At 52.6% G+C, this 16034-nt stretch overlaps 1 protein-coding gene across 1 annotated transcript; it reads left to right on the top strand.

Annotated features, from left to right (window-relative positions):
* Positions 1-210: 210 nt before the first annotated feature.
* GAL3ST3 (galactose-3-O-sulfotransferase 3) lies at positions 211-8853 on the top strand. Its single transcript, XM_044261190.1, has 3 exons — positions 211-374; positions 3884-4120; positions 6430-8853. Exons 2-3 carry the CDS (start codon positions 3996-3998, stop codon positions 7598-7600), a joined length of 1296 nt encoding a protein of 431 aa, XP_044117125.1. The 5' UTR covers positions 211-374; positions 3884-3995; the 3' UTR covers positions 7601-8853.
* Positions 8854-16034: the final 7181 nt, after the last annotated feature.

Raw genomic sequence — 16034 nt, 5'->3', positions numbered from 1 at the left:
CACATTGGTGTCCAGTCTCTGTAAGGTTGCCAGCTGATAGCCGCATCCAAAAAGGCCACACGAAGATCGTTCCTGGGCAGTCCACGAGTCAGAGCTGCCCCCTCCCCTTCCCGCTTCCCTTCCCCTCCCCCTCCGCTCTCGGCTGCCGGGCCCCCGCCCCCGCCCCGCCTCCGGTGTGCGATGGGGGGCGGGCGGCGGGCAGAGCGGAGAAGAGCGGAGCCGCCACCTGATCCCATCCAGGCGCGGAGAGGCGAGCGAACCGGCACTCGGTGCTCTGGGCCCCCGGCGCCCTCCGATCCGCATTGGATTTCCGGACAAGGGTTGGGAGATAGCGGCGACCACCCCCCACCCGGGTCGGAGGCAGAGCCCGCGGCGTGAGTACTGCAGTGGCCTGCGTGGGGCTGGGGGACGGAGGTGGACCGGACCAGGACAGAGATCGGAGCTCGAGGGTGGGCGGGAGAGTGTCGTGGGGGCCTAGTGCCGGGAGAGCATGGTGGGGGGGGGGGGGGCGGGGGCGTGCGCTCTGCCCCCTGGAGAGCAAAGGAGGCCCGGGGTGAGAGGGGGAATCTGGCCTATCCCCTATGGTGACCAGATCCGGATGACGGGATCTCTGGAGCGGGTGGGGGATGAAATTGAGGGGATGGGGGCTGGAGGGGCCATAGTGATGGAGAGAGGGGGATGAGGGGAATTCGGAGACAGGGATGACGTGGGAGTGGATGGCAGGGAGAGGGGGCTAGGGGGACCTGGCAGCAGGCTGGGAGGAAAAGGGAAGGAAAAGAAAGAGAGGTGGAAAGATAATATGATCTCCTGGGCCACTTATTTGCAACCCCCTGAGTCCTTGGCCCCTTCCTTTCTAGTGCCCTGGACTGTTTCCCTCCCTACTCACTGGGCTGTGCCATCCTTAAGGAAGGATGGAGTCTGCAGGTCATCCAACGGTCAGGTCTGGTGGTCCAGGCCAGGACACCCTCCTCCTCTAAAAGCACCCATATTGGCCCTAGGGCTGGGATGGAGAGAGAAAAGGGCTCATTTGGGAGTGGGTGGGTGTCCAGGCCAGTTTTCAAAGCTCTGGCTAGCTAGACCATTTTCCCCCCCTTTGGTTCCCTGGAGAAAGGAAAGCAATTTGCAAAACCAGGCAGCAGCCTGAGGTAAATTTTTCTGACTAAAATTAGCACTGATATTCTGATGAGGCTGGGCATCCTGACCTGTCTGGGACGGCTGGGGAAAACTCTCCATGGAGAAGACACAGGGGATGCAGAGGGAGTAGTTTGAAGCATGCAATGGGCTGGAGCCAGGACCGCAGGAGACCACCACCCACCCCGTGCCAGCCTGGAGATTACAGAGGTTAAAGCCAGCCCCAACCAGCCCCCTTCCCTGGATGCCAGTGCTCAGACTCCAGCTGCATAGGCGGCATCATGGAGAGAACTTGCCAAGGGAAGGGAGGCCTCCTCCAGTGTCCAAGCAGCACCCTCTCTCAGGACCTGGAATGTTTAGCCTGGCCGAGTGCCCACCCAGAGGAGACAAGGTTACTGCTTTCAAATACCTGAAGGTCTGTCATGGAGAAAAATGACCCGTGTGGTCTAGGAGGGCAGCACTAGCAATTGTGAGGAGTGGAAGGTGGAAGAGGCAAGCTGAGGAGGGCATTAACGGTGGTGGGCTGATCCTCGCTGTCCCAGAAACAACTTTGGGACAGCCGAGGCTGCTCAGAAACGGACCAGGCTGTATCTGAAGGTGGTGAGCATCCTGTCACTGATGGTGGCCAAGCAGAAACTGGTGCCTACCCTGGAGGGCTGTTGTCCAGGGAGTGCTGATGATTCCCTATTCCAAGCGGGACCTCAGCCTGGAGTCTGGCTGGCTGGGTCCCCAGGGCTAAGCCATGGATGGGAGTGGGATGGAGAGGACCACCTGGCACTCTGTCCTCCTTCTCTGTGTGGCCTGGTTGAAGCATTCCCCAGGGAAAGTCGCAGTGTAGCTCCCTCCAGGCTTGACCTCCTTGGGTGACCCAGTGAGTCCACTGAAAATAGGGTAGTTTTAGTGAGTGTGGCACAGATGAGAATAGGGTGACACCCCCCCCAACTCTGCCTCCTCGAGAAACTCCCACCTTGTCACCAAATCCTCAAGGCAGGATGAGTGGCAGAGGCTATCGGCTCTGACTTGCTCTTGCCGGCTTCCTTACTCAGGCAAAGCCAGCCCTTCTCTGCCCCCAGCAATCCTTGAAAACACAGCAGGCCGTTAGGCTTTCTCTGCTCTGCCCTTGATTGGCCCTGTGTAGCTGTACCCTTCACCTCCCTTGGCTCCAGGCAGATTAAGTGTGTCTGCAGGCTGGTGGAGGAAACCAGGTGATGGGGCCTGGAAAAAAAAGAAAGGCATAACCAGGACATCTTTCTACCCAAACAGGTTTAAATGTAATCCAGGATTAACGAGGGGCCGGGGGGAGGTAGCAGTAAAGAAAAGGGACTGGAAACCAAGCTCCAAGCCCCAGGGGAAAGTGATGGTCAAAAGTTTTTACATTACCTCATCCCTCCTGGGACCCAGGTGTCCTAGTTCCATATACGTGCAAATGCCCGTAGAGTTCCCGGCTCATTCTCCCCTTTCAAGAGGTGTGTATGTGAGGCTGAACCTGAACCCTGACCTGGAGACCAAGGCCCCTGAGATAGAGACCCTTACCCTAGTGGGGGGACAGGCATTGTTGCCGAAGCTGACTTTCCACTAGCGCTGCCAAGGGCCGGGCTGCCCTGGAGCCCAGGCATCCGTGTGGGGACAGGTGCCTGGCCGGAAACCAGGCCCTCCCTCTCGCTTCTGCCTCTCACTCCTGCCACTCACCTGGGATAGGCCCACCTTCTCCTGGAGAGTCTCTGCAGGACAACAAGCAGGACCGCCTCTGTATTCCCACACTCCCACCCCTCTCCTAGGCTGCCACGTCACGGCCTTGGCCAGGCACCTCTCCCTGCAGAGTCAGCGGATGGGTGGCCAGGGTTTCAGGTGTCTGGGGATGAAATCCAGATAGGGTTCTGGGATTTCAAGTCCTTCCTTTCTTTCCCTCATGGATTTATTGGTCTTGGGTCCTCAGGGCAGGTGCCCAGCGAGGAAGGCTCAGGGCTCAGAAGCAAGCGGAACTGCCAGAGTCTAGAACAGGGATGGGGAAATCAGTTCTCTGTGGAAACAGCACACATAACACCAAGGGGGATGGGCTTTGAAACCAGAAAGAGCAGGTCTGAATCCTGATTCTGCCAACAGCTGTGTGACCATGGGACAAGGAGCACCATCACTTCGAGACTCAGTTTCCTTGTCTGCAAAATGGGGAATCACACCTATGTTAGAGGGTGGTGGGGATTCAATGGAAGTAAGTATGTAAGAGTGTGGTACATGCTGTAAGCCCGCAGTAGTAATCCCTTGCCCGTGTCAAGAGACTCAAGAAGCTACAGGTCTAGTCAGTGTCTTCTGGGTTCAGACTCTGGGGAGTCAAGGCGAGCTCTTGGCTGAAGCAGCCAGGCAAGGAGCCCTGGAGGAGGGAAACCTTGAATTGAGACTTCTGTGCTTTAACCCAAGCCCTGGTGCTAAGGTAAGCCTACTGGGGAGATAGATACAAATGACCACAGGACAAAGACAATTAGGGCCCAGGCAGGGAAGCCAAGCCCGGGCTCAAGGGAGGAGTGGCTACAGCTTGAAGGGCTGGCCACACCCCCGAGCCTGTAATTCCACCCAAGACTAAGTTATCTGGAGCAGGGTGGAGATAGGGTCTTGGTAATGGGAGGTAGGAATCCGATCTTCTCTGGCTTCTCTGTTCACCCCACCCTCTGGAGCTCTTCTCTGCAGCAGTCCTGCTGGGGCACACAGCCCATCTCCTCTGCCTGCCGCAAACCTGTTTGCCTCCTTCTTCTGCCAGGCCTCTCAGGAATACTGGCCCTGCTACCAGATCCCCAGGAGCCCCCATGAGTACCGGCGAAGGGAGTCCTGGATAGCGAGGCCCTGGCTGGTCCAGGGTTGGGTACCCCATCATGCCACCCATCCTCCAGCACGTGCAGCAGGCCACCAAGATGATGAGCCGAAGGAAAGTCCTGCTGCTGGTGCTAGGGTGCAGCACCCTAAGCCTCCTCATCCACCAGGGGGCACAGCTCAGCTGGTAAGGGGGTGGGGCCTGGGCACGCGGCGGGACACTGGCAAGTTGCATTCTTGCCTGGTTGGCAACAGAACTGGGACCTTTCCTTCCCATTCCTTCTATCTGCCAAAAGAGTCTGTCTTCTGCTGGACTTTGCTCCTTCACTCTATTCTAAAAGTGCTTTCTATACATTCTCTTTATTTTTATTTGTTTTAAAGATTTTATTTATTTATTTGACAGAGAGAGAAAGATCATAAGTAGGCAGAGGCAGGCAGAAAGAGAGAAGGAAGCAGGCTCCTCGCTGAGCAGAGAGCCTGATGCGGTGCTTGTTCCCAGAACCCTGGGATCATGACCTGAGCCGAAGGCAGAGGCTTTAACCCACTGAGCCACCCAGGCACCCTCTATATGTTCTCTTTAGATCCACACAACCTCCCTGGGCAGGCACTGGTCTTCACTGAAAGGTTGCTTGAAAGCACAGAGTTAGTCAGTGACTAAACTGGGATTCTAATCCAGTCCAAGTCCTTCCCACGGCATCATAGTCTGAGTGCCTCCCCCAAAGGACTGCAGACAAGTTCTCATTGTTTCTGCTCTGCTGGGCAAATCCCCTTGTTTCTCTGAGCCTGTTTCCCCGTCTATAGAATGGGAATGATGACATGGGTGACCCAGTCAGCCATCCTGATACAGGATACCATGTGACAACGAATAGGACCCCTTGCCCTACTCCTGGCTCTGTGAACCCGGCAAATCCCTGCATTCTTCAGGGCCTCAACTTTCCCATTTCCTACGTGATCTGCCCTTGAGAAAGGTGTGAATGGGCTCAGTTCTCCTTGTTGGAGGATTTGCTGGTCTTCAAGAGGGGCATCTGGGTAGATATTACCCTGAGCCCAAACCAACCACAGATAGGAAATCTCAGTGGTGTTCTCAAGGGTGCTTAGAGTAGTCCTCATTACACGATGGCGAGGCTAGAAAAGAAATGAGAGTAACTCAGAGTCTGAAGGGAACTTACAGGCCATCTGTAATCCCCAACACCTTTGTTGCAGGAACAAGGAAACAAATGAAAGCTTCATGAAGGCTAAGAGTATTCTCCGTTTTTCATACTAGCAAAATTCCTGAGCCTAGAATAGTGCCTGGCACATAACAGATGCTCAAAAGAATAAACTGAATGAACTGAATGAACGAGGCTCCAGGGAACACAACAGAATCATATAGCAAATAGGTTGTCTCAAAGCCCATGCTGTGGGGACTCCTCCTCCATGAGGACCCAGAGAAAGAGTAAAGGTGAGAAAGAAGACAGAGAACAAGAGAATATAGTGACTTTATCTGAGTTGCCAGAAAACGTAAATGAATTTTCTTCTGGTCCTCAGTTTCTTCATGTGTAGAGTAGACTTTCTCAAGGATCTCCAAGGGCCTCTGTCCTTATATTCGTTATCTTATTTCTGTGTAGCCAGATTACCTCAAAACTTTGGTTTTGAACACATCAAACATTTACTATCTTGCTCCTATGGGTCAGGCATCCACGTGTGGCTTAGCTGGGGATCTCTGGCTCAAGGTCACCAGGAGTTGCAATCAAGCTGGCTGCTGAGGATGCAGTCTCATCTGAATGTCTGACTGGAAGTCCTCCCCTTCCCATCGCCCTCATGTGGTTGCTGGCAGCATTGAGTTCTTCAAGCAGGCTGATAGACTGAGGGCCCAGTACCTCCTGGACTGTTGCCACCTGGTACCTCCACACAGGGCTGCTCACAGAACGGCAGCTTGCTTCTCCCTGCCTGAGTTATCCCAGAGAGAGAGAGAGAGAGGAGAGAGACACCAAGATAGAAGCCATAGTCTTTATTATTTTTTTAAGATTTTATTTATTTATTTGGCAGAGATCAAAGTAGGCAGGGAAGCAGGCAGAGAACGGAAACGGGGAAGCTGACTCCCTGCTGAGCAGAGAGCCCAATGTGGGGCTCGATCCCAGGACCCTGGCTGGGATCATGACCTCTGCCAAAGGCAGAAGTTTAATCCACTGTCACCCAGGCGCCCCATAGAAGCCATAGTCTTTCTAATGTAATCTCACGAGTGACATTTCTACCTTCATTTCTACCTATTGTGTTCCCTAGTGGCAACAGTAAATCCTGCTCACACTCAGGGGGAGGGAAATGCACAAGAGAGTGAATACCAGAGGCCAGCAGGGATCACTGGGAGTCATCTTAGAGGCTGCCTGCCATACCGTCTACTGGTCCGTGCATGTGGCCCATCTTACCGTACTGGGGGGGGGGCAGGGGTCGAGACGCGCCCCTCACACACTTCCTCCCCCCCCCCCGCACACTCCCCCCGCCCCCCGGACTTGACAGGTACCCCAAGCTGTTTCCTCTGAGCTGCCCGCCTCTGCGGGACTCACCGCCCCGCCCCAAGCACATGACCGTGGCCTTCCTCAAGACGCACAAGACTGCAGGCACCACCGTCCAGAACATCCTGTTCCGCTTCGCCGAGCGCCACAACCTGACCGTGGCGCTGCCGCACCCGAGCTGCGAGCACCAGTTCTGCTACCCACGCAACTTCTCGGCACACTTCGTGCACCCAGCCACGCGGCCACCGCACGTGCTAGCCAGCCACCTGCGCTTCGACCGCGCGGAGCTCGAGCGCCTCATGCCGCCCGGCACCGTCTACGTCACCATCCTGCGCGAGCCGGCCGCCATGTTCGAGTCGCTCTTCAGCTACTACAACCAGTACTGCCCGGCCTTCCGGCGCGTGCCCAACGCGTCGCTCGAGGCCTTCCTGCGCGCGCCCGAGGCCTACTACCGCGCGGGCGAGCACTTCGCCATGTTCGCGCACAACACGTTGGCCTACGACCTGGGCGGCGACAACGAGCGCAGCCCGCGCGACGACGCCGCCTACCTGGCGGGCCTCATCCGTCAGGTGGAAGAGGTCTTCTCGCTCGTCATGATCGCCGAGTACTTCGACGAGTCGCTGGTGCTGCTGCGGCGGCTCCTGGCCTGGGACCTGGACGACGTGCTCTACGCCAAGCTGAACGCGCGCGCCACCAGCTCGCGCCTCGCCGCCATCCCCGCGGCGCTTGCGCGGGCCGCGCGCGCCTGGAACGCGCTCGACGCGGGCCTCTACGACCACTTCAACGCCACGTTCTGGCGCCGCGTGGCGAGCGCCGGCCGAGCCTGCGTGGAGCGCGAGGCGCGGGAGCTGCGCGAGGCCCGGGAGCGCCTGCTGCGGCGCTGCTTCGGCGAGGAGCCCGTGCTGCGGCCCGCCGCGCAGATCCGCACCAAGCAGCTGCAGCCGTGGCAGCCCAGCCGCAAGGTGGACATCATGGGCTACGACCTGCCCAGCGGCGGCGCCGGGCCGGCCACCGAGGCCTGCCTCAAGCTGGCCATGCCCGAGGTGCAGTACTCGAGCTACCTGCTGCGCAAGCAGAAGCGCCGGGGCGGCGTGCGGGCCCGGCCCGAACCGGTCCTGGACAATCCTCCGCCCCGGCCCATCCGGGCGCTGCCCCGCGGCCCCCCTGGCCACTGAGCTCTCCAGTGTCTGGGTCCTACCCTGCCCACGGGGAGTCCTGCCGGGCACTGCCCGCAGCTCCTGCCTCGCCAGGGCCCCTACTGCTCAGTCCTTGGGGCATCATCTCCCAATCTGAGCCTGCCTCCCCAGGGTGACTTGAACCCCGCCTTCGTGGAGGGTGCTGATAGGCCCGATCGAGCCCCGGGCCACCCTTTTCTCCTTCCTGACCGGTTGGTGACTTTAACCAGAGGTCTGGGACCTGTCCGGAACTGCCCACCCTGCCTTTTTCTGTGGGTTGAGCCCTCCGCCCCGACCAGTCTTTTCCAAGTGGGTGAGCCCAGGCCTCACGCAGAGTGGGGCTGAGCCCTGGGAAGGGCTGTTTGGCGGGTCAGCTTCCCGGGGCTCCTGCTCCTCCTCCCCGGGGATCAGAGACCCCCACACCATCTGTCTTCCAGGTTCCACCCTCCCCACAGACCTAAGCTGCTCCCAGACTCCAGAACCAAGAGTTCTTGGGTTGGGCTTTTTGTTTGGTTGATTTCCTTTTTTTTTTTTTTTTTTTAATAAAATATCTTTAAAAGGCACAAGTTGTATGTCACTCATTGAAAGCCAGATATCCCACGTTTGAGAATGAGGCCGATGCCCCCAAAATAGCCCCTGTGACTGTCACCACGAGGAACCGGGCCCAGGCTCAATCAGCCTCCTCCCCTGTCGTTCCCAGGGGCTCACAACTCTGATTAACACCCCCTTGACTGACTGGGCTTCCCCACGCAGACTGGCCCCCTCAGCTCCACTCTTTCCCTTTGAGAAAATCTAAATCGTCCCTTTTCATTCAATTCAGCCCCATTTATGGAGCATTATCTCCAACTCGGGGACATGGGTGAACAAGGCAGTTAGGGTTCAAGGAGCTCATGGGGCGCACAGTGAGACGTTGGAACTGGAGCAGGACCTGAACACTGAAGGAAGGACCGAGCTGGGGGGAGGGAAACCAGCTCCGGCTGAGCAGGGAGAGGCTGGATGGACAATCATATCCCATAAGGAGGTGCTCAATTCCCCGGCCCCTTTCTGAGTCGCCAGCTTCACCTCTGGCCTTTCCCACAAGGAGAAGACACCCTGACTCCGATGAGGACCATTCCCTGACCCCCAGTGTTCTTGAGCACAGCAGGACATCCAGCACTTGCAAATGAAACTCTCAAAACTAGCAGAGAATCAGGACTGTTTGTTACTTTATTCAGAGCTATGTTGACATATCTGGAGAAGTAATAAAAATAACAACTAACAGAGTATGCTGTGTACCAGCCACTGTTTAAGGGCTTTACATACATTAACTTATGAGATGGGCACCATCTAGGGGTGATGGAACTGAAACTTGGACAGATGAAGTGACACTCGGGGTCACACAGCCAGGACTTGAATTCAGACTGTAGCTTCCGAGTCACACTGCTGTTTTTGAAAAAAGAAGTTCCCATGCCTTAGGCTAGGCTGACTTCCAGGACCTTGCCCTAAAAGAATGTAAAGTGAAGAAACCACGGCATCACTGTCAGCTTCTCTTTATTTTATTTTTAACAGAAACCTGTTTCGATGATGGAGATTGCAATGGTTAGTTGACAGCTTGGATGACAGTCCCTGGGCTGGAAGAGAGGCTATTTTTATAGCACCCCACTTTTTACCAGTAGAGGTCTCGAAAAGGCAAAAGGCATAATTAGAGAACCACAAAGTCATAATTAGGTTTCTGGTGTTAAGCGGCAGTAAAGAATTGTACTAGACTCAAAGTCATCTATCCAAAGAAAAGCAAGTGCTGGCCCCCCTGGCCAAGATGTCTGTCTGCCACTGTCCTCCTCCAGGCCTAGCCTCTAGTCATACCTTTGCCAAGAACATCCTTCACCTTGTCCTGGGTCCTCCTGGAAAACTCAGACTTGCCTTTAAGTTCTGCCTTGATAGGGGTGCCTGGGTGGCTCCGTTGGTTAAGCGTCTGGCTTCGGCTCAGATCATGATCCCAGGGTCCTGAGATTGAGCCCCACATCAGGCTCCTTACTCAGTGGGGAGATTGCTTCTCCCTCTGCTTGTGCTCTCTCTCTCTGTCAAATAAATAAGTAAAATCTTTAAGGAAAAAAGAAAGATCTGCCTTGATAGACCTCTCCTGCTTTCCTAGCTCCCCCGGCTGGTGGGCCTTCTTTGATAAACTTTGCCCCACTTGAGCAGAGAGCACAATTCTGGACTCAGAAAAATCTGGATTCAAGAATTAACTGGAATCCTCTGGAATCATTAGGGCCTGGGACAGGGTTTCTCTGCAGAAGCAAAGACAGACCCTAAGTAGGCACCAAACCAAATATTATTAGCCTTCAGTGACTAAGAGGCAGGGGGTGTGGGGTGGGGGACGGGGAGTGGACTCTGGGGCTCCTTGGTTCAAATACCTCCAGCTTCAGCTACAGGGAAACAGACTCCAGCTTCTGGGTCCCCAGTGCCTTGCAAAGAGGCTTCTTCCAACACGCATGTGCTGCTGTCCACTCTGTGCCCACTCTATACCTTTCCAGAGCTGGGCAGTGGGTGGAGTGTTGTCACCGCCTCAAGGAGCTCACAATAAAGTCTGGGACAGATGTGGAAGCAGTTACCTGGGTAACTTAATGAATGACTTAATGAAAGCAATTACTTGCATCCATGCTTTGGAGTTCAAATCATGACTCTGCCACCTACTGGTTACATGACCTTGGTCTTAGCCTTTGAGTCTCACTTTTCTCACTTATGAAAAAGAACCATTCAGGGGCACCTGGGTGGCTCAGTGGGTTAAGCCTCTGTCTTTGGCTCAGGTCATGATCTCAGGGTCCTGGGATTGAGCCCCACATCAGGCTCTCTGGTCAGCGGGGAGCCTGCTTCCCCCTCTCTCTCTCTCTGCCTGCTGCCCTGCCTGCTTGTGATCTTTCTCTCTCTGTCCAATAAATAAATAAAATCTTAAAAACAATTGAACCATTCCTAAAACAAAAAAAGAATCATTTCTGTCCTGAACTCTGTGACAGTATTGGAGATAAGGCACTTGGCACAGTGCCCAGTGTGTGGAAATGTTTCCAAAGTAGCAGGTCTGGTGTCATCAGGGCTCCACCAGTACAGACACCCTCCGTGTTTTAAGTGTTACAGGTCAGCACATCTATTCCAAGGGTTTACTGGCAGATAGAAGAAAACCATTTTGAGGTAAGGGTGCTTTTTTCCTTCCTTGCCCAAAGGCACTGTATGGGCAAGCAGCAGCCTGGCTGGTTATGATTATAGAAAGATGGCCAAAATGACTCCGGGGGCATCTGGAGAGGCTCCCTGGGGAAGAAAGGTCCCAGCTGAGAACAGGTACAGGGGAGAGTGCTCCAGAGGGAGAGAACCACACATGCCTCCCAGGTTAGAAAGCTGGGGCCTCTGGGAGCCCAGGATTGCTGGGCTACCTGGATGAGAAAAGCACATCGGGGGTCCCAGCTGAGAAAGGCCCTGAATGTCCCACTGGGAAGTTGAGATCATCCTGTGTGGGATGTTGGAGTGAACGGAAGGGCTGTGATGACGTCAGGGGAGGCCGGGCTGTCCCCACAGCGGGTCTCTCACCGTCTGGCGCGTCAGCACACCAGGTGGGGACTCTGTTGTAGATGAAGAGGAGTCACTGAGGCAGGCAGGAGAAAGGTCTCCAGTTGCAAAGGCTCCTGGGAGAAGCCACAAGGATAAGAACAGGGACACCAGTTCCTGAGCACTTACGATGGGCTGGGGGCCTTTCTCTGTGCCTGTGTATTTTCACTCACCTGACTCTTCCACTGCCCCTGTGAAGGAGGTATTACTCTTTAACTCCTTTCCACAGAAGAGGAAACTGAGATACAAAAAAGTGTGGTGCCCAGGCTCACCGGGCCAGGAGAGGCTGAATCAGGACAGAACCCAGAGTGCTCAGACTCCCAAGCCCCAGTCCCTGTCATTGGAATCCATTGTCCCACCCCATCAAACTCAGGAATCTGAGTAGGGTCTGTTCAAGCACCTCCTTGTAGAAGCCTCCAGAGAGCAGGCTTGAGTGGGAGAGAGAGGTAGAGAGCCTGAGCACTTTGGGGGCCTGAGGTGAAGCTGGCGATCTGCCAACATGATTGGGCAGCTTCTCAGGCTGTGTCAGAGGAGCAGGGAGGGACTGGCAGGGCAGGAGCCCCTGAGGAGCGGGGGCAGCCCCTGGTGACATCCAGCTGAGGGGAAGTAAGGGACAAAGGGATATAACGAGGGAAGGGGAGAATGGCAGCCCCTTTTTCAACCTCGGAGACCTGAGATTGGCTCCTCCGACCCAGAAGGGCTGCAGGAATCTGAGGACCCCCGCTGCCCATGCCCTCTCCCCTCCAAAAGATCCCCCTGCACCCTCCAGTGGGCAAAAGACAAGACAAGACCAGCCTCCTTGTCCTGCTCTCCCTCCCATAAAACCTCATAGGCTTTTCACAACACTCAGGCAAGAGGGGAAAAGGACTCAGAGCCTAGTACCCCATTACAGATGGGAAGACTGAGTCCCAGAGAGGGGATGTGACTTCCAGCATGGCCTTGAGCCAGGGCAGAGATAGGAGTGGGTACTCTCCCATGAGCTGGAGCCACAAGAGGCAGGATCCTGGGTCCTCTATCCCAACTTTGTTTCCAGCCTAGAGCTCCCCTCCTGGGTGTTCCCCAAACTCATCAAACCCATTAAGTTCAAAAACAGACATCTCACCTTTTTCTCAAACTAGCTTCTCCAATATTCTCAGTTTCAGGAACCGGCAGCCCATTCAAGCAGATGCTCAAGCATCTTGGTGTCTCCTTAAGGTCTCCCTCGCCCTTTCCCCAGCACCTCCTGTCACTATATCCTGGAGACTCTGACTTCTGACTAGTTGGCATCTACCCACATCTCCTTCCCTACAACACCTGCGTCGGTCCAAGATATCACATCAGTTTCTTTACATCAGTTTTTCTATGGTTACATCCATGACCCTACTTAACTGATCTTGCCTTGGACTCTCCATGGCAAACACAGTCTCCTCTCTGTGTCCAGGGGATTCCTTCTTAAAGCAGCCTGATCTTATCATTCCCCCGTTTGAAACACCGCCCCCTCCTTACCAGCCCACAAGACCTGGCCTCATCTGATCCTCATCCCCCACCAAACAACTTTTCAGCTACATCTCCAATTGCTTCTCTACCCCCCATCATGTTCCAGCCACACTAGATTCTATACAACATTTTCTGAATGCAATAGTATGGCAAGTCTGGCTCTTACTGGCTCCTGAACGGTGAACTTTGCCAGCCAGTTGTTGAACACAATACAATCATATTAAAAATTAAAATTAAAATATTTATTCTGTAGACTTATCAAATATATTCTATTAAGAGCAAAGTTAATAAATACAACTCATTACTTTCCAATCAGTTTACGAGATTTTTTTTTAAAGATTTTATTTATTTATTTGACAGACAGAGATCACAAGTAGGCAGAGAAGCAGGCAGACAGAGAGGAAGGGAAGCAGGCCCCCTGCTGAGCAGAGAGCCCGATGTGGGACTCGATCCCAGGACCCTGAGATCATGACCTGAGCCGAAGGCAGCGGCTTAACCCACTGAGCCACCCAGGCGCCCCAGTTTACGAGATTTTATCATAGTTTACGCTCTTAAGGTTATTTATGTCTCTTCTATCTGCCTGATGGAAATCCTATAGAATGATGTGCTGCTTTACTGTACATTTCTTCCAAATGTTACATTAGGAGCATGAAATCAGCCATGGTGGGAATAATTACACCACAAATCAACAAACCCTATACATCAAATCAATGTATTATTTTTTTGATCGTCTAGACCAGGGTTCAACAAACTGCAAGCCAAATCTGGCCCACCACCTGATTTTCTAAACCTAGTCTTATTAGAACACAGCTGAATTCATTCATTCAGCTATTATTCTGTGGTTGATTCTGCACAATAGCAGAGTTGTGTCGTGCCTATAGAGACTGTATGGCCCCCAAAGGCTAAGATGCTTACTCCTTTGTCCTTCATGGAAAAAGTTTGTTACTCATTAACAAAGGCGAAAATACACAGCCAATATTCCCGTCAGAACGACTCATGAAGAGATGGTATTAAACATTTACCGCACGCTGCTGCCTAAAGCAGGGGCCATTCATACCTTCATTCTTTGCACATGATCTTCCCTTTGCCCACAATGCCTTTTCTCCTTTGATCCACATGGAAAGTTCCTACCCATTCTTTAATGTCCCTTTTCTGTGCTCCTGCATCAGTTAGCAATGTGCTCTGTAACAAACCACCCCCAAATATAAAGGCTTTAAAAAATGATTCTCATCAGATTATTGGTCCTCTGGGTGGTTCTGTTGATCTGGGCTGGGCTTGATTGTTCACTCACAGTCCACGGTCAGCTGGCAGGTTGGCTGGGATCTGGTTAGTCTAGGATGACCTCAACCAAGATGACTCAGCTGTGTCTTATTTGGTCTCTCTTATCTTTAGCAGATTAACTTGGGCTTGTTCTCATTGCCCATGTGTGAGTTCAAGAGTGCAAAGGAAAACAGCCAAACTCTCTTGAGGCTTTCAAGAGATGCTCCATCACTTCTGCCACATTTTATTGGCCAAAGTAAGTCACCAGACCCATCCAGATTCAAGAGGCAGGAAAATAGATGCTGCAGAGTCCCATTTCAAGGGGCATTATGGATAGAAGGAGGGGATTATTTTTACATTCAATCTATCACCACCTTCCCCTCTTTCCTCAGGCAAAGGAGCTGCTCTTGATTCTGTGTTCACACTGCACTGCTAGGAAGCAAAACAAAACAAAGCCTGTCATAAGCACTTTGTGAAGATAAGGTATCTACAGAGACATTGATTTATTTACCTTTGGTCACAAAGGGACAAGAGACATGGACTGAACTCTGAGTTTCTTCTAACAAAGAAAATGGCAGTTTGTGTATCTTTTGAAGTTACCGTTTAAAAGTTACTTCTGTGAAAGTGATACTTTTATTGAAGTATCAGCCAGGATTTTATCAGAGGAACAAAATTACCAGGAGTGGTTGTATGCGATAAAGAGATAAAGATGTGTGGTAGGGATAAGACTACGTAATTGTGAGAGCTGATTATGGAAGACCGTTGTCTTTTTGTCTGGTGCTGGAGCCCGCCTGGACAGCAGGCAGGCAGTTGACATGACTGCAAAGTGGGGGAAGTGAGAACCAACTGGCATTTATGAGGGCAAGCTAGACCTTACAGGGTGGACCGGAACTCACATCTGTCCCCCTCTGCACGTAAGCTTCCAACTTCGATGATGCAGATCACCTACAGGAGAAGCTGGCACAGTGTCAGGAAGGCAAACATGCACCAGAACAGAAGCGACGGAAGTTGAAGAAGGATCTGGCATAAGCTGGAGGAGCTACAGACCCAGATGCTGTCCCAGGACAGCAAGGTGAGTCCCCAAACAATGGTCCCTGTGAATAAGTCACAGCTATGTCTGGTGCCCCCAGACCAACCTTCCTAATGGAACAAGGAGGGTTTTCCCACTCAGGTTGTAAGTCTTTCATACGACTCCTGTTTCATGTCTACGCTTTCCAAATCTTACACAAAATGTCACTGTGGCCCACAAGAAGTCAGGACTATGCAGGGAAGAGAGGTCTGAGAAATGCGGTTCCAGTTCCAGCTTCACTAAAACGACTCTGTACAAATGCATTGTCTTTTCAGATGTTAATTTGATTATTACGCATGGAGACCAATTAGCACTGGTGGCCTTTAGAGATTCCAGGTCACATTCCTGAGGCCCTCTGATCTGTGCTGTTTATTGTGATATTAATATTCAGCAGTTGGCAGAATTTCTCATTGGTTTCCTGCTGCTCTACTGCAGGCTATTATGCTAAAAAAAAAAAAAATATATATATATATATATATATATATATATATATATATATATATATATATATATGTGGGGGGCAAGTAGAAACCCCTGGAGTTGTCTTCCCAGATATAAGTTATAAGCCAAAAATAATACCAAAACTCTGGAGAAAGTGCAGAGATTAATACCACCATTTGGGATTTCAGAAGGGCATATCCTCTTACGACTTACCTGTTTGATAGCAGAAAAGCAAAGTTAATGATGTGACAATGCCAATCACAGCTCCTATTCTAGATTTGAGATCCTTGTTGCAGAAAATCAACATAAACACCAGCAACTGGCTATGGCTATTGAACTAGTAAGTGCTTTCTCTTACATTCCCACGAGTATGGGAAATGACATTGTTTGAGTTTACATAGCAAGGATCACAGTACCTTGTTGTATCAGTATCTGTTGCAACAGTATCTTACTGTCTTGACCCTGGCTTATGACATTCTCTTGCAAACCCCAAAGTCCAGAGGACTTTGACAGTCTCGACAACACAGAGAACACCATGCTGATACCCTCAGCAGAAGCCATTATGTTAAGTGGGTGCTGTAAGTGGGGCAGAGCAAACACCTTGATGCCTTA

Source organism: Neovison vison, chromosome 7 (genome assembly GCF_020171115.1).
Source record: "Neovison vison isolate M4711 chromosome 7, ASM_NN_V1, whole genome shotgun sequence".
NCBI classification, from domain to species: Eukaryota; Metazoa; Chordata; class Mammalia; order Carnivora; family Mustelidae; genus Neogale; species Neogale vison.
Note: the sequence above shows the minus strand (reverse complement) of the source record. Positions and strands in the feature narration are given on the sequence as shown.

Coding starts and splice junctions, on each gene's coding strand:
- GAL3ST3 (XM_044261190.1), top strand. CDS start 3,996: ATGCCACCCATCCTCCAGCACGTGCAGCAGGCCACCAAGATGATGAGC. Junction 4,121..6,429: donor CAGGGGGCACAGCTCAGCTG/GTAAGGGGGTGG, acceptor CGGACTTGACAG/GTACCCCAAGCTGTTTCCTC.